Source organism: Tasmannia lanceolata, unplaced genomic scaffold (genome assembly GCF_043159265.1).
Source record: "Tasmannia lanceolata isolate RefF3 unplaced genomic scaffold, GAP_Taslan_0.1 ptg000006l, whole genome shotgun sequence".
Classification (NCBI taxonomy): Eukaryota; Viridiplantae; Streptophyta; class Magnoliopsida; order Canellales; family Winteraceae; genus Tasmannia; species Tasmannia lanceolata.
Window position 1 is genome coordinate 48,313,018 of NW_027518683.1, and position 19,231 is coordinate 48,332,248.

The following is a 19,231-nucleotide window of genomic DNA, read 5'->3' on the forward strand; positions in this document are numbered from 1 at the left end:
AAAAGAAAAAAACAAGTTGGAACCCCAAGAAGAAACCCACTTCCTCTATTTTCTTCCTCTATTTTCTTCTCTCTTCTCTATTTCTCTTCCCTTCTCTCGTTCTCTTCCCTTCTCTCTTTCTAACTCCTCACTCTCCTCCTCTTTGCAGGCAAACACACAAAGAGCCTCCACACAAGACTCGTGGCCAAGCAAGCCTTTCTTTTACACAGGTTTTCCGAAAACATAAAAAACAGTTTCCGATTTTGCCTTTTGCCCTCGCACCGAAGCAATTCTCATGGTGGTAGGAGTAAGGTAACTTTCCCGACAGATAGTTTTCTACCATCATTATATTCGTTATTTTATTTTATTTTTGAAAGGTATCATTATATTCGTTATCTATTTAATATAAACCATGCAACCCAAGAAGTAACCAACATTCTACCAAGAAAGCTTCATAGCATACATGTAAACTCTTTAGATGTATTTATTATTTTGTTGGAATTATAGATCTTACGAAGAGCAGAAAGAAAGAATATTAGGTCTAGCTCATTTCCAACACACCCAAACTCGGACTGTCAGTATTCCAAGGATGTAGCAAGTTCATTTGGCTTTGGACTGAGACTTGTTAGCATAGTAAGTCTGAGCCATCATGAGGGCCAACATAAGTGCTGCTGCCAAAAGAGAGATGAGAGTCCAAGGGCTCTTGAAGTATATCCTGACTAGAGTGGTATTCCACTCCCTAACTGATCTCTTGGACCATGTCAACCAATTGTCTTTGTTCTTTATGTAGTAGTCTTGCAACAACTTCATCACCTTGGCCAAATTACTTGCCTCATCGATGCGAATGCCATTTCCGAATTGCCTAAAGAACTTTACCACTTGTATTTGGCTCTCATGTGACTCGGGAATGATATAGTGGGACGCGAGCAGTTTTGCGTCCTTAGCGGATCGAATGAGACTGCCCATGAGGAAGATGTAAGAAATCACTTGGTATCCTGCTACCGAGTCAAGCCGCTCATAGGCAATGAAATTTAGGAACATGGTTTCCATTATGTCATCAACTTTAAGATAAGGGAGATAGAGAGTACGGTTCCTGAATGTAATGTCATTGATGCCAATATCATTTAGCTTCACAAACTTAACCCCGGCCTCATGAAGTTTTGTCACCGACGAATGGATGATTGATATTCGAGTTTGAGCTCGTGGTGCTAATCTTCGGCTTCCGAGCAGGTCCTCTCTAACCTGGGCCATAAAGTGAGAGGCGGCTGTGCACTTTGATGGGAAAAAATAAAAATAAAGCTTTTGATAGTTAAGACCATTGAAGTATAAATGATTAAATAACAACAACTCTTAACAGCTTAAGGTTTTGGAGTAATTGGTCGTTTCAAATGGTATCGGAGCCATTGCCTCACGGTAGGTCCTGGTTTCAAAACCCAAAAACTCCTTGAAGGGGAGTGTTCAAGTATAAACGATTAAATAACACCAACTCTAACACCTTAAGCTTTTGGAATAATTGGTTGTTTCACAGAGACACTGAATTGATTCTCCTGACTCCCTTGTTATGCACCCCCTCTCTTCATTAAACAGGTTTTTGATTGGCTGTGGAAAGCTTTTTGAAAATGCAACAGCTAATTAAAGATGTGTAAACTGGAGAGAGGATTGTCAAGGGAATGCAAATATCATTTCAAAATAATCATTATTAATAAAATTTAAAACAAATGAATGCAAATAAAGAATAACTAAGCATAAAGTCACCCTTAGTGTTTGTGGTAAAAGGCATTTTTCGTGTTCCAAAGAGGCACCGTCGATCTTATAGAACATCACGAGGGGACCCACATGGTCTTGGTAGCAATCAAAACCAACATCCCATATATAAGATAAAGGGCTACAACAAATCCACAGTTTAGTTTTTCTGGGTAGGAACCTGAAAACTAATAAAATTTAAAGTCTCGAATATTTGAATTTGAACATATTCACTAGAGAGAATTTTAAATTTGAATTTGATCATTAATGACACTCGTTTAATATCAATTTCAACATATTCCAATTTGTGCTTTTAATATCAATTTCAACATATTCCAATTTGTGCGTTTAATATCAATTTCAACACATTCCAATATGTGCGCTAGTAGAATAGAAGATGAAAATATGTGTCAATAAGACAAAGACACCATGTCAATAAAAGTTAATAAAGATGGACGATATTTGGGGTTCAAAATTCCAGCGGCTGTGAATTCAACTAATAAGAAGTAAATAAGGTGGTAGTTATACAAAGCAATCCAAAGATGTAGAACAGTACAGAGCTAATTCTTTAATTAACTCCGTAAAACAAGATATGAGGTGTGTTAGTAGGTGGAACAAAACAGTAAAGATTGGTCTCTGTAGTTAAGTAACTATTCTAAGTGACCAAAATTGAAAATTTAATGCTTTAGATACAATAGTGTAAGACAGCAAGAACTGAAATTTCTATGTCAAGGATTGGAAACAAACAATAGCAGCAGGGATATAATAAAGAGATTATTTGTAATAAACTGAAATACGAAGGGTAGAACAGATAAACACAAGTACTCTAGCTGAAAGCTCTGCAACGAGATGCAACAAAATAGCTCTAGGCTGAAACTATATAATTCATAAATTCTGATTTGAGAGAAAAAAAAGCTCTAAACAACCTTATCTATGATAACGAGATGAAAAATCCAACAAAAGGGGTTAGTGGTTCCCCGGATTCGTTTTCACCGATAGGTGTCCGAATGGCTCGAGATGGGAGGTGGGTCGTGTGACCCTTGTTCAAAGACGATGGAGGTGTCGATGAATGCTGCTGGCAGGCATTACAGATGGTAAAAAAATGAAAGAAAAGAGAGGAAAAAGGGAAAGGTGGAGAAAATACTTGAATGGAGAGTGTCACGCCCCCAAACTGTAGACAAGGCCAAGGGCATAACAGCGCCGTACACTTGCAAAGTAAACTCCACAAGTATACAAGGCTAGCAAAGCACTGTCAGAACCATCCATAGCAAAATAGATACTGAAGCAATAACAAAGTCTTACATAAATTAGTGAGTCAAACTCTCGCACTCCCATCTACCCATAAATGGAAATAATTAACATAGTTTATTACATCTGCCCAAAAGTACTCACTAGCAAATAAAAGAGAAATCAACTAAAACGTGATCATGGTGGAATCTAAGCATCAGCTCCTTTGTCAACGCCGCAAGGATCAACGTTTGAAAAATCTTAATCCACCATCAGTCGAAGCTCAAATACATGATAATAAATCAATTCAAAAGAGAAGACATACAAAGGATCAAAGGAACAATATATTTATACGAATGGGAGTCAAAGGACGAGGTTTCTATTCTCAAGGGTCAAATAGACAAAGTTCTTATACAAAGGGTCAGAGGTCGGAGTTCTTACACACAAAGGGTTAAAGGTCGGAATTCTTATACACAAACGGTCAAAGGTCGGAGTTCTTATACACAAAGGATCAAAGGTCAGACTTCATATACTCAAAGGGTCAAAGGTCGGAATTCTTATACACAAAGGGTCAAAGGTCGAAGTTCTTACACACAAAGGGTCAATGGTACAAAGTTCTTATACACGAAGGGTCAATGGTACAAAGTTCTTATACAAAGCGATCACATGTTCAAAATTCTTATACAAAGGGATCAAAGCGTCAAATTTCTTACACATAGAGATCAAAGGTTCGAAGTTCTTATACATAGGGATCAAAGGTTCGAAGTTCTCATTCAAAGGGAATTAAAGTTCTTATTCAAGGGAATCGAAGTTCTTATTCAAAGGGGATCAAAGTTCGTAGTTCTTATACACTTCCAGGTCATCAGCTTAGTCATATAAAACAATAATATATATACCACAATACATCGTGGCTCTAATGACAAGTTATTCTACATGGACTGTCTGTGATGTCGGAACAAATTCATATAACTATCGACAGGGCCCCCATTGGAGGGATCTAAATTCTTATCTTCATATAGGCCAAAGCCATGCAACGCCATTGGCGAGGGTAGATCTAAGTTCATAGTAACCTAAGCCTCACAGAAGTGTTCACAGTTCATAAGGTTCACATGAATCAGAAGTGTAACATGTATGACAAAAGAATCAATATCAAACAATACTTAATGAGAGCTAATCAGATACAAAGTACTAAATATGGATCAAGAAAAACAGTAAGCAAGAAGTTCATTTGTCTCATGGGGTTAGACCACTCAAGGGTGCTCAAAAACGAAATTCCATATGGCATTTCACAACGATGACAATTCATTGAATAAGGCATTCTAAACCAATGTAGTTGGGGTCAAATATTCACAAAGTTCTAAGAGGAATCGATCATATTTTGAAATTGGATCATTGATGGTAAAAAACGATTATGAATCAAGGCACTAAATTGATCAATTATCACCTACCTAGAAGTTTGTTTCGAAGGTTTCCCGGACTCAAGGTCTGTGACCTAATGACATAAGCAATGCCATTTAATCAATAGAGACACAACAGGATGCAACCAAATTCATAGATTCAAGTTTCGGAATCAAACGTGCCAAAACAGTATTTTTGTGCACTGCTTAGTCGACTATCCAGGCTTAGTCGACTATCCAGTATGCACTCTGAGATTTCAAAGTGCTAAATAGTCTACTACCCCACCTTAGTCGACTATCCAGTACCCAGACTCCGCTTTTCCAGGTTTTTATAACTTTGGAAGGTCCAAACTTGATCTCTACACCTCTAATTCGTCCGTGGTTGGATTCCTTATGACAAAAGGAACCCATCAAACCCGATCCGGATGGTGGAAACTTGCCGCATGGGGATCGAATGAAAATCAAACTCTAGGTCAAAATCACATAATATTCAGATTTCAGAGGTTCGGACAAGGTGATCTCGGGTCTTATGGGGATTCAAGAACAAGATTGACCCCCAAGGTACCAAAGATCTGCCATGGAACACTCCCAAAGATGAGAAAACACCCTCAATACATCATCCACAAGCACAAAAATTATCTTTTTAGGGTTTCTAAGTACCAAAAGCCCTCAAAGAACATGGATTTTACCTCGAATTGCGTTCTCCGTTCTAGAATCTTGGTCTTCTTCACTTTCCACGCAAAACGTTTCTCTAGGGGGTTGTGCCCATTTGGGTTAGGGTTAATCCCTGCACAAATCCTCAAAAGAGATATTTATAACCCCACTAAGAATCCCCAACCGAAACTTAAACTACAAGGATGAAAATACCTTCTCATAAGAGAGGGGACAAATATTTTCTTAGGGGTATTTTTGGGTTATTACATTCTACCCCCCTTACAAAAAATTCGTCCTTGAAATTTAACTCTTCACATACCCGGATCATCAAATAGGAAGGGATATTTTTTCCTCATTTCTCCTCTAGTTCCTAAGTGGCCTCACGCTCGGAATGGTTTTGCCATTGCACTTTCACATAAGATATCGAGCGCCGCCTAAGCACTTGATCTTTTCGATCAACAATACGAACCGGCTGCTCCTCAAATGCCAAATCTTTTCTCAACCGAACCGGATCTATCTCGATCGCATGATTTGGGTCAGGTATATACTTTCTCAACATGGATATGTGAAAAATATTATGTACCATCGCTAAAGATGGTGGCAAAGTAAATGTGTAGGCCACCTTTCCAACTCTTTCCAATACTTCAAAAGGACCCACTAATATGGGGCTAAGCTTTCCTCTGATTCTGAATCTCGTCACACATCTGGTAGGTGATATTTTCAAAAATACATGGTCCCGCACTTGGAACTCCAATACTCTTCCTTTGACATCGACATAGCTCTTTTGTCGACTTTGAGCCGCGCGAAGGCGTTCTCAAAATTGACACACAATTTCTTTCTTCTTGGAAAGTTACTTTGCTAATTCTTTACACTCAAACGATCAATATCCTGTCACAAACAAATCCTTCCAACTCCTACTATGCACTCCAGTCATCTGAATTTTCTCCCCATTCCTTCTTAACTCTTAAAATAGACGATTATTAGCAAGTTTATCAGAATTAACAAGCACTAATGACAAAACTAACATTGTTTAAAGGTATTTGGAGTTCCAACTCATGAATATCACAAGGTTAGAAAAAGGTTAAGCATTTACGGTGGCTTATAACAGGTCGATCTTCCAAAATGACCCTATCCAAAGATTTGGTAACATTGTGTCTTAGAAGAATCGAAAGTATCACTATGTCCATAGGTTCACGCAATATCTAAGGAATACATTCGCAGTGATTTCTTCTAATACTCGCCCTAAAGCAAGTCAATCCAAGCGTCCAAATATACAACTTAAGGATACACTTATAGGATTCGAGCAACCTCAGAGTCGTTTTATAAGTTCAAATATTTCTGAAGGTGGGGTCCAAAACATGAATGGTGTCATTCCCCAACAACAAAGGTGGTCTCTTCCGGTCTATCAGGGAAGTTCGAACAAGGCAAAATACATATGAGGTAAGTTTTCTAGCACGGGACGGAGGGTCAAGTCTCACACGATCACAATCTAATTGGGTTCAAAGGAATCAAACACAAGACCTATGTCAAATATCATAGTTCACATGGTCGTAATTTGACAGGATTTAAGGGAGTCAGACATGCATCACATGTTGATCCGCCGAAGTTCATATAATCATATTCTGGTAGAATTCAAAAGGGTTTAGCTCTAAACGCCAATTGATTATTCTAAATGTCACACATTCATATTCTAATGGATTCAAAGGGTTGGGTCTCACTACTAAGTTCAAACATCTGGTGCTTTATTTGTATTGCCATGCTACAAAATTCTATTCATATGTAAAATCAGAAGATCGCTTAAAGAGTGGAATGAAGAGCATACTATAATGACTTATACTAGATCTCAAATTCGAAAACACATATACCTTTTAGATCTATCGAAGCACAAGAATTTTCACTTTCACTTCAATTGGCAGATAGAGGCCGTAGTGAAACTTTAAGCCCAAGGGTTTCCATGGGTTAATCATTCACCTTACCTTCTTGTTTTGATGCTAGCAAACCAAATTGAATAGCATTTATGGACTATGTGTTGCTTTGAAGTGTTGTGTTATATACAGGATTTTCATGTCATAATTGCCATTACACAACACATGCTTGTGGATCAAGAAGCAAAGGAACCAAGAGCTTGCACCTACATTGGAGTCATCCTCATTTGACGATGCTCAAGTCAAGAAGCTCAACATGAAGATCCCATAAGTTCCTAAGCAAGTGTCAAGAAGAAGCTTGCAGTTGAACATGCCATGGTGACGCCTCAAGGACCTCAACATGCATTGAAGATTGGAGGAGAAGTCACAAGAGCCAAGACAAGGTCAAAATGTTCACCCAAGCCGAAGAAGTCCAGGAAAGTGCAAAGGAGCCAAGACATTCCAAGAAGACTCAAGTTTCTTATTTTTAGAATGTATTTGGAGTCCTCTTGATTTTATGTTTAAATGCACTTTCAAAAGGTTTTCAAATAGTTTTTATGCTTAACATTTTACATCGTTGAAAACCATCAACACACCCAAAAATGTGTTTGAAAACCTTTGAATTAAGCCCAAAGACCATAGCCCAAAAGCCCCTGGATTTTAAAGTTAAAATGGAATTTCACTCAGGGCCGGTCGATCGAGCAATGCCGGGCGACCGCGGGATGGAACCTGGAAATCCAGGCCATCTAGAATTTTATCGGGCCGGTCGACCGGGTCAAGCCGGACGACCGCGGATATGTGTCTGTTTCAAAACAGAACAATCCTACATGGTTTGGGCGGCCAACCGCTGTGGGTCGGTCGCCCGGGATAGGTTTTTGAGCCAAATTTTTTGAACAAACAGTTAGCCCTCGCCAAGCGACCGCCATGTGGCCAGTAGACCGCAACGGTAAAAAATTTGAAAATAGAATAGGGCGCCCAATAGGAGCGAGCGACCACTGTAGCCCGGTCGACCGCCGCGGTTGAGCAAACTAGCCGTTGGGGCGTTTTCTGCTTGACTTTTTCAAGCCTATTATTTACAGTTTTACCCCAAACGGTCATATTTTCAAATACTCTATATATACATGATTAAAACCTATCTCTACAAGCTTTTGAACATTTTGAGAAAGATCAAATCCCATTTCTCTTTGAGCTTCAAGTTTTATTTCAAAAGCAAAAACATCTTTGATCTTTCATTTCTACATGTTATCAAGAGGCACTCCATAGGGCTTTTATTTGTTTATTTCTTGGAGTGAATGTGAGCTTACAAAGTTGTAATCAGCCTATTAAGAGGCATTGAGAGTTTTACATTTTTCTTTGTTCTTCATGTGAGGGTCTTCTCTTCGGCCTGGAAAGAATTGTGAAGAAGAGGGTCTTCTCTTCGGCCCGTAAAGAAAGGTGAAGACGAGGGTCTCCTCTTCGGCCCAAGAAAGGTGAGAAGGCTTCGTGCGAGAGGCTTCGCTTTGGCCCTTCAGAATGGAAAAGCTTATCGTAAGACCTTCGAGATTAGGCTTGAAATCTCACCATAGTGGAGTACCCAAGGAGCTAAATTTGGAAGAGTGGAGTAGGTCAAGTTGTGACCGAACCACTATAAAAACTTGGTGTCTCTTGTGGTGTGGATGCTTTCTCTCTCTCCTCTCTCCTCTCTCTTGCACGCGTGGTGATTGGTAATCTCTAACCTTACTTATGTTTATGCTTTAATTGAACAAGGGTTAGTGAATGCACTTAAGTTGAATGTCTAAACCCTAAATTGCATTCTAATATCTATTTGAACAAGGGTTAGCTAAATGTGCATAATTATAAAATCTAAATCCTAGATTTTATTGATATACATATTTAAACAAGGGTTAGACTAATTAATGTTTAATTAAATGGATTAATTTTTAATCTCGCATAATTAAGCCTCAAATTTCTAATTGACCAATTCACCTCCCTCTCTTGGATTGTCACACCTGTATTTCATTTGGTATCAAAGCTTAGGCTCTTAAAGATATTTTTAAATCTTAAAAATCTACAAGAGAAAAGAACTGTGACAATCCATATGGATTTTGAGAAAGGCGGATCCACCCTAATTTCTCCATTCTTTGATGGAACGAATTATGAAACTTGGGACGCACAAATGCAAGCCTATCTCAAATCCATAGATAATGACATTTTAGATGTCATTAAAGAGGAAATTTCTATTTCAAGGAAATGCATTGAAGGTGATATAAAATTATTTTCCTTGAACTCAAAGGCTATGATTTTATTGTGTTGTAGTTTAACTCCAATCATTTTTAACAATATTTCAAATTGCATCAATGCAAAAGATATTTGGACTTCATTAGAAAACATTTTTGAGAAAAATGTTTGTCTCTTTTCAAATGATAAAATTTCTTGACAAAAAGAGATTTCTGAAAAATCTTTTGCAAAAGAAAATTCTTTCAAACATTCTATTTCCGATTTGAAAATTCAAATGGAAAATCTTAAATTAGAAATAAATGAAAGTTTGAAAAGAATCGAGAAATTAAGTCAATTGAGCATATTTTTTATAAATAAAAATAAAAGAATCGAGAAATTAAGTCAATTGAGCATAGTTTTTATAAATAAAAATGTTGACTTATTTCAAAGATGCAATGCCTTTGAGAAAAAAATTAAAAGCCTTGAAATCACAAACATTGAACTTGTTGAAAAATATAAACATGTTTGTGAAAATGAAGAACAAATAAATGAATAACTCTCTATTAAGAATCAAAGACTTCTTAAAGAAAAAGATAAACATCCTTCAAAATCTTATGATTCTAATTGCTCCTCCTCTACCAATTATAATTATTGTGGTAGAGTTGGGCATCACAATTCTGAGTGTAAGCTTGGAATTGTAAAATCTAACAAGTTTGTTTGGATAAGAAAAGGTACACTCCCACAAACAAACTTGGATGGAACCAAAGGGATTTGGGTTCCAAAAGATTCCGTCTGAACTAATTAGTGAATGAGTTAGTTTAGGGGCTATGCTAAAATTGTCATATCATTCGCATTCATTCGAGATACTTCAATTCAGTGATTCATTCTTTGTATCTAGATTATTTGAGCTTAATTGTCATATCCTTTTATTCATGAATATAAATCTCATATGTGTGATGCTTGTAACTTGCAATGTATCTATATTCATTTGAGCTTAAATGATCACATCTTTTTTTATTTTTGTGCATTATTGAATATCTTTTTTGAAAAGCCTATCTAAGTACAAATCACATCACTTGTGCACTTAGCATCCACAAGAAAAGCCACAATAGAAAATTCAATGTGAAAACCATATGTGTGTTTTCATGAAAATTAACCATCATTTTTGCCCTTGAGTTCAAATTGATCTTTCAAGTTCATTCATATCTTTCTTGAACTCTTTGTAGGACAATTTTGGCATTTGCTAGAATTTGGTATATTCAACTTAGGTAGAATAGCATTTCTAGCAAAATTGAGTGTTAAAAGCCATGTCTAAGGAAATCCACTCAAATCCTTTCTTAGACATATCTCTTGCCCTAGGTGAGTATGTTTATTACTATGCACCTATTTATCCTTCTAACCCACTCTTATGTGCTTAATGATTGTCATTAAATGCATAAGAAATCTTAATGGGTTAAATTGATGTATTCCAAAAAGGCCTAAAATGAATATCCTCTCATGACTAAGATAAAATTATCTAGTCATAGTAGTTCTTTTTGGAATGCATGTCTCCAAAGTGTTCATCACTTGACATTCTCTATAAGTCCTTGGATTATTCTCTACAGTCCTGCATGAATATCTTTGTTTGTGAAGAGAATTGAAAGTGAGTCTAGATTCAATGTATGAAATCAATTGAGTAAAATTGAATATGTCATAGGAATCTAGTACCATTGTTGGGCAGTTTCTCATTGTTGTGGTTATCATGTAACACATTGTGATGGGAACACTTGTTTCCCACACATCTTGGTTTTTCATGGGCCTTTTGCACTTTGTGCTTAAATGCCCTATTTTTATAAGGTAGTTTATGGATATAGGCATAGATGTTTGGACCATGATTCGTGTGTCCAAACATGGTAAACTATCCATGAATGCTCTCATTGAATCAGCCATAGATGTCTCTCTTAGACATGAGATTCTATTAATCCCTCTTATAATGTCCAAGTCCTATAGAATTGTGCTTAATTGATATTATATATATATATATTCTATAGTTTTCCCCTTGTATGCTACTGGGTACACGTTAAAAATGGTAAACTTAAATTTAAAAATCACTCAATTGGTACTCTTAGTCCTCTTACCTAGTAAAATGGAGAGTGTACACTCACTTTTAATTTAAACACTAATTTCTTTGGCTTTTAGCCTGCATCTTAACCATAATAAGCCATATGTGTCTTGTGTGTTATATATACATATATATTATTTGCACATATTTAGGGGGAGCTTGGTTTGCTAGGTTGTCACCTCTTTTGGTATCATATGACTACCTATAGCAATCATGCTTTAGTGGCCCAAGGGTGGTTTGAAAATCATTCACCTTTAAATCCCTTGGTGTCCATGTGGTTGGACAGCCCTTTGGATTCATACATTGTATGAGTCACTTACAAAGGGAGAGCTATGCATGCTCAATGTCTGTCCATCCACCTTATCATATGATGTGTGATGTGCATCACATATGATAAGTACACTCATGTGGAGCCACCTTGCTCTATATGTGTTGTAGTTGGGTCTTGTCCTATTCTTTAAATTTGAGATCATCTCTCATCTTTTGATAAGATCCATTTGCTTGTGCCTTAGTGTCATATCCTTTTTGGCCTTATACTTATCTTGGATAGACTTATATGTTTCTATCTTTGTCAATGATAAGTATCTTGTTCTAGAATTTGAAAAATCTCTAGAACCCTTCTTCATTGGACAATGCCTGAGATGATCATCTCATTGTATATGAAGTAATCTCTTATCATGTATTTTTAAATGAAAATATGTTATCATGATAAGTTCCAATGGTTGTGCTTTTACATTCTTATCTATAATCATTGTGTATTGTCAGGCTTTGAATTATAAGAATTATCAAAGGCCAATAACAATTTCTTAGAAGAGGGATGATATAAAAATATTTTTGAGTTTGTCATGTTCCATCATCTCTTCCAAGATTCTAGCTTCAGAGGACCCCACTCAGATCATATGTCTTTCGCAACTTGTCTATGGTACTTGTCTCCTTCCATCGTGCCAGATGTAATAAGATGGTAGATGTACTCAATTTTCCTCTGTCCATCTCTACATTCTTCCACAGTGAATGATGAACAGAGACTAAGAAAATTGAAGACTCTGTCTAAAGTCTGGCATGTGTACTTCATGATCATCCTTTCAAGGATGACCTTTTGATGAAGGAGAAGAGTTAAAACAAGTACCCAATCTCTCAATCCGGGAAGAACTTTAAAAGATGCTCCCTTACATGGAAGAAAGGGTCAAGCATTGATCTAAGCTCTTCTAAACATTCATCAGTAGAAGAGTGCCAGATAGAAGAAAAGAAATTCAGTTTTACTTCTTTCGAGAGATTTTCAAATACCACTTTTATCATTTCTTGAAGTGATAAAAGATATGTGGTATTAATCTTCCATTTTGATCATGTATATTGAGCTTTATGGTTCTCATCTATTTATCCATGATCTTTTGATTGCCATGGATATGTACCTTATTAATTTCACTATCTTATCCATGTGTTTATTAGACCATATGTCTTAAACTCATATCCTCTGTCTAATAATCATCCATTCATATTCAAAGTGTGATTGGTTTATGAATGGAGCAATCCGAATGGTTAAAGGTGATTAATTAAATCATGGGTTCTATGTGCCTTGAACTATTACATTTAAATTAGATGCACATAGTCAGGGGGAGCTATCACTTGCAAATATACAATCCTCTAAGGGCAAGCAACTGGAACTCAAAAGTTACTTTATAGTTCTGAGCATGTTCATGCTCAGGAAGAGACTTGTCTGCCCTTTGACAAGAAAACCCCCATTTGAAGCAACTTGTGAACCTAAATGGTTATGTCATCCATCTGAGCATATTCTTGCTCAGGTAGATACTCATCTACTTGCAAGTTGCAAATGAAGCCCAAGTGTTTAAATCACCCATCTTTTCAACCATTCTGTCTGTCATGTCCTTTCACATAGGTTTCTCCTAGGGCCAATGACAAATAAATAGGGGGAGAGCCTAATGGTTATATACTCATGTTTATATAGATCATTATGATATGTGTACATGATCTATTGCCCCCATATTTGTGCTTAATATGTATATCTTTTCAAATTAAAAACAAAATCTGCTTATCATGCTCTTAACTTTGTTTTTCTCTTTTGATAAGTATTCTATGAGCTTCATTGACACATCATATACACTTTGAATAACTCTTATGAGTTATTCTTCATCTTGACACCCCACTTGCCCTCACACTTGCATATCCCTACCTTTTTGTTGTTGCCAAAAAGGGGAGAATTTTGGGAATTGATTAGGTAGTCCAATTGTATATGCACCATATGCTTTACATTCATATATTACATTTGTGCATATAGTGAGGGGGAGCATTGCTTAATTGTTTATATTGTTTAAATGCTCATTCATATATTTGATTAATATCTCCTTCCTCTCTAATCAATTTGTTTGCCATCATCAAAAAGGGAGAGAATGTAAGCCCAAGGGTTTCCATGGGTTAATCATTCACCTTACCTTCTTGTTTTGATGCTAGCAAACCAAATTGATTAGCATTTATGGACTGATGTGTTGCTTTGAAGTGTTATGTTATATATAGGATTTTCATGTCATAATCGTCATTACACAACTCATCACAACACATGGCTTGTGGATCAAGGAGCAAATGAACCAAGAGCTTGCAACTACATTGGAGTCATCCTCATTTGAAGATGCTCAAGTCAAGAAGCTCAACATGAAGATCCAATAAGTTCCTAAGCAAGTGTCAAGAAGGAGCTTGGAGTTGAACATGCCATGATGACACCTCAAGGACCTCAACATGCATTGAAGATTGGAGGAGAAGTCACAAGAGCCAAGACAAGGTCAAAATGTTCACCCAAGCCGAAGAAGTCCAGGAAAGTGCAAAGGAGCCAAGACATTCCAAGAAGACTCAAGGTTCTTATTTTTAGAATATATTTGGAGTCCTCTTGATTTTATGTTTAAATGCACTTTCAAAAGGTATTCAAATAGTTTTTATACTTAACATTTTACATCGTTGAAAACCATCAACACACCCAAAAATGTGTTTGAAAACCTTTGAATTAAGCCCAAAGACCATAGCCCAAAAGCCCCTGGATTTTAAAGTTAAAATGGAATTTCACTCAAGGCTGGTCGATCGAGCAATGCCGGGCGACCGCGGGATGGCACCTGAAAATCCAGGCCATCTAGAATTTTATCGGGCCGGTCGACCGGGTCAAGCCGGGCGACCGCGGATATATGTCTGTTTCAAAACAGAACAATCCTACATGGTTTGGGCGAGCAACCGCTGTGGGTCGGTCGGCCGGGATAGGTTTTTGAGCCAAATTTTTTGAACAAACAATTAGCCCTCGCCAAGCGACCGCCATGTGACCGGTAGACCGCGACGGTAAAAAATTTAAAAATAGAATAGGGCGCCCAATAGGGGCGAGCGATCACTGTAGCCCGGTCGACCGCCGCGGTCGAGCAAACTAGCCGTTGGGGCGTTTTCTGCTTGACTTTTTCAAGCCTATTATTTACAGTTTTACCCCAAACGGTCATATTTTCAAATACTCTATATATACATGATTAAAACCTATCTCTACAAGCTTTTGAACATTTTGAGAAAGATCAAATCCCATTTCTCTTTGAGCTTCAAGTTTTATTTCAAAAGCAAAAACCTCTTTGATCTTCCATTTCTACATGTTATCAAGAGGCACTCCATAGGGCTTTTATTTGTTTATTTCTTGGAGTGAATGTGAGCTTACAAAGTTGTAATCAGCCTATTAAGAGGCATTGAGAGTTTTACATTTTTCTTTGTTCTTCATGTGAGGGTCTTCTCTTCGGCCTGGAAAGAATTGTGAAGAAGAGGGTCTTCTCTTCGGCCCGTAAAGAAAGGTGAAGACGAGGGTCTCCTCTTCGGCCCAAGAAAGGTGAGAAGGCTTCGTGCGAGAGGCTTCGCTTTGGCCCTTCAGAATGGAAAAGCTTATTGTAAGAGCTTCGAGATTAGGCTTGAAATCTCATCATAGTGGAGTACCCAAGGAGCTAAATTTGGAAGAGTGGAGTAGGTCAAGTTGTGACCGAACCACTATAAAAACTTGGTGTCTCTTGTGGTGTGGATGCTTTCTCTCTCTCCGTCTCTCTCTTGCACGCGTGGTAATTGGTAATCTCTAACCTTACTTATGTTTATGCTTTAATTGAACAAGGGTTAGTGAATGCACTTAAGTTGAATGTCTAAACCCTAAATTGCATTATAATATCTATTTGAACAAGGGTTAGCTAAATGTGCATAATTAGAAAATCTAAATCCTAGCTTTTATTAATATACATATTTGAACAAGGGTTAGACTAATTAGTGCTTAATTAAATGAATTAATTTTTAATCTCCCATAATTAAGCCTAAAATTTCTAATTAACCAATTCACACCCCCCCCCGCCCTCTTGGATTGTCACACCTGTATTTCAGAAACTTAGGGTCAGATTCGAATCACAATAGCACACAAATAATATCTGATAGAATCAAGACTAACTGAATTCGATTCCCCAAGTGCCAAGGTAAATTCGATAAAATCTATTTAGATATAGACTAGTGACCTTCGATCCAACCAGATTAAATAGGCTTCTTGGAAGGCAACGAAAACTCCACTAAGTAAGAGAGGAAGTAGAGGAACAAGCTATAGAATCTTAAAGATATAGTGGTGATTCATATTTTGTTCAATTCAGGTAACAAACAACCATGTCTTGGCGAGGATGTGCACAAAACAGTACAAAGCAGTCAAAATTTTATCAAAGAGGGATGATAAATGAAGGAAGTGTAAATTTTGCAAGTCTAAGATTTCCTTTCCTCACACGATGTATACAGCAGAGCTTTCTTTCAATAAGAGAAAAATCAGATCCCTAAATCATTTCCATCCTCTAAGTTTTGTCCCGGAACACTTGAGTTAACCCTATTATCTCATACCATTAAACCGAGTCGCATATCAAACTAAGGGTTCCTAGTGCTCACAAGGTCACCACACCGTCCAATACTAGTGTGGTTAACATAAATGCTAAACCATATTCCCCTAGTCCAAATGAGTTGACTATATTGTCCTATTGAACCACTGAACCACTGCCTCAACCTTCTTTGGGTCCACAGCAAACCCATCTTTCGAAATCACATATCCTAATAATGAAATAATGTCAATCTAGAATTCACCCTTCTCCAACTTTCCGAAGAGTTTTTCTTGTCTTAAGGATTCAAAGACAATCCTTAAATGTTGTTCGTGGTCCGACCCACTGTTTAAGCACACCAAAATGTCGTCAAGAAAGACAAGCAGAAACTTGTCCAGGAAAGGTCTAAATACTCGATTCATAGGATCCATGAAAGCTGTCGGGGCATTCATCAGCCCAAAAGGGCATGACGAGGAACTCATAGTGTCTGTATCGAGTACAGAAAGCAGTATTAGCACATCGTCAATTTGATTCTAAGCCAGTGTTAACCTGAACGAAGATCAATTCTCAAAAATACACATGCCCCTTGCAACTGATCAAATAGATTATCTATTCTTAGAATTCTTCACTGAAATCTGTTCAATTCCTGGTAGTTCCTACACAGTCTTTCTTATTTACCATCAACATAGGTGCTTCCCAGGGTGACACACTGGGTCACACGAAACCCTTCTCTAACAGTTATTCTACTTGACATTTAAATTCCTTCATTTCCGCTAGGGCCATACAATACAGGGCCTTAGAGATAGGTGTCATACCATGTGTCAAATTAACAGAATACTCCACCTCACTCTCAAGTGGTAATCCTGGGAGGTCCTCAGGAAAATCTCTCACTACGGAATGTCCTCAATTCGAAGATCTTTCCAACTTAAATCACTTACTATAGCTAGATAAACTTCACAACCTTGCCGAATGAGTCTACTGGTTTACATGGCAGACACAAATACGGGAGTTGGGTGTGCACCACTCCCTCAAAGGAAAACCCTTCTTCTCTAGGGATCCGAAATTCCATCACTTTATCATAGCAGTCCACTGTAGCAAAATGGGTAGATAGACAATCCATGCCCAAAATCACAACAAATCCTCAAGTTCTAAACATATTAAATCTGCTGGTAATTCTCTACTACTAATTCTCATGGAACACAACCTACTAACTCTGTCGTATGGGGTACTAACACATACATCAAAATCCAAAGCGTCCCATGGAGCTCTTATCTATTTTCACACTTCTTGCCCAATTACGAACTCTCATGCTTCCCAAGCATCCCTGGGTGCATTCAAGTTCGTGACAGGGCCTAGTCGCGCTACTAACTCGTGTGTTATCCCAGGCATCCCAGGAGCACACAAATCTATCAAGCGCTTCCCAATTTGCTCCTTAACTAAATTCCCAATTCTCACTCTTATAATCTTAGATCAAATTTACTTAGGACCTAAATCCTAAGCTCTGATACCTCTTTACTGTCACGCCCCCAAACAGTAGACACGGCCAAGGGCATAACAGCGTTGCACACTTACAAAGCAAACTCCATAAGTTTACAAGGCTAGCACAGCACTGTAAGAACCATCCATGGCAAAATAGATACTAAAGCAATAACAATGTCTTACATAGATCAGTGACTCAAACTCTCACACTCCCATCTACCCACAAACAAAAATAATAAGCATAGTTTATTACATCTTTCCAAAAGTACTAACTAGAATATAAAAGAGAAATCAACAAAAACGTGATCATGGCGGAATCTAAGCCTTAGCTCCTTTGTCAACGCCGCAAGGATCAATGTCTAAAAAATGTTAATCCACAGTTAGTTAAAGCTCAAATAGATGATAATATATCAATTCAACTGAGGTTAGCATGCCGAAATGAATCCAAAGAATGATACATAAACCAAAGTATGGTAAGCCAAAATTCAGAGCCGAAGAGATCACATCCGGATGGTGAGTGGTTGAAGGTATGCGAAACAAATTCTAAAGGTCAATGTTCAAAAGCGAAGACATACAAATGATTGAAGGAACAAAGTTCTTATACGAAGGGGGGTCAATGGACAAGGTTTCTATACTCAAGGGTCAAATACACAAAAGTTCTTATACAAAGGGTCAAAGGTCACAGTTCTCACACACAAAGGGTTAAAGGTCGAAATTCATATACACAAAGGGTCAAAGGTCGGAGTTCATATACACAAAGGGACAAAGGTCGGAGTTCTTATACACAAAAGGTCAAAGGTCCGAATTCTTATACACAAAGGTCAAAGGTCGGAGTTCTTACACACAAAGGGTCAATGGTAATAAGTTCTTATACACATAGGATCAAAGGTACAAAGTTCTTATACAGAGGGATCACATGTTCGAAATCCTTATACAAAGGGACCAAAGGGTTAAATTTCTTATACATGGGGATCAAAGGTTCGGAGTTTTCATTCAAAGGGAATCGAAGTTCTTATTCAAGGGTTTCACTTTGATTTCTCAATTATTTCATTTAAGCATAGGATTTCACTTTGACTAGATTTTTCAAGTTTGTTCAAAATCTCTTTAGCATTAGTACATGAGGATACTTTCTCATAAATGTGTGGTGGTAAGGAGCAACATATAGCAATAAGGGCCTTTACATTTAATGAAAATAACTTTTTATCATAATCGCTTATTTTTCTAGATTTAGCATTTAAAACAAAACCATTTTGAATTATCTTCATCATATCACTATCTAGACCACAAAGATAAGTCTTCATACAGATCAACCATGATCCATAATCCGAACCATCAAGACAAGGTAGTCTAGATCTCATCTTTTAAAGTTGCCAAAAATTAGATCTTTTAACTCTTAACCGGTTAGGGTATTAATCAAGAAACCTGGCTCTAATACGAATTGAAATCCGAGGAGTGACTCAGTTTGGCAACCTAGAGAGGGGTGAATAGGGATGTTTATAAAACTTTTCTTAAAATTTCACCCTAGTTTTATGTTCTTCTTAATTGAGTTTAATTAGTTGAATTTAAAACAAATATTACAAGTTATTATAAGTTCAAAACCTTTGTTGATTAGCAAACTTAATTAAGGCTCTGTTCACTTGCCTTCTCCGGAAACGAAAGGAAAGGAAAACACCCCAAATTTTCCTGAAAAATCGC

The 19,231-nt window shown here is 37.3% G+C and overlaps 1 protein-coding gene across 2 annotated transcripts in view; it reads right to left on the minus strand.

The window, feature by feature from the left end:
* Nucleotides 1–430: 430 nt before the first annotated feature.
* LOC143880426 (putative UPF0481 protein At3g02645) overlaps nt 431–19,231 on the minus strand; it is a 29,493-nt gene continuing 10,692 nt past the window's right edge. The window contains exon 2 of one of the 2 annotated variants that reach the window (XM_077383427.1): nt 431–1,221. In XM_077383427.1, the coding sequence (XP_077239542.1) occupies nt 580–1,221 (642 nt within the window). In that variant the 3' untranslated portion in view covers nt 431–579. Of the gene's footprint in view, nt 1,252–19,231 lie in introns of both variants that reach the window. The other variant, XM_077383426.1, reaches the window with a different exon arrangement.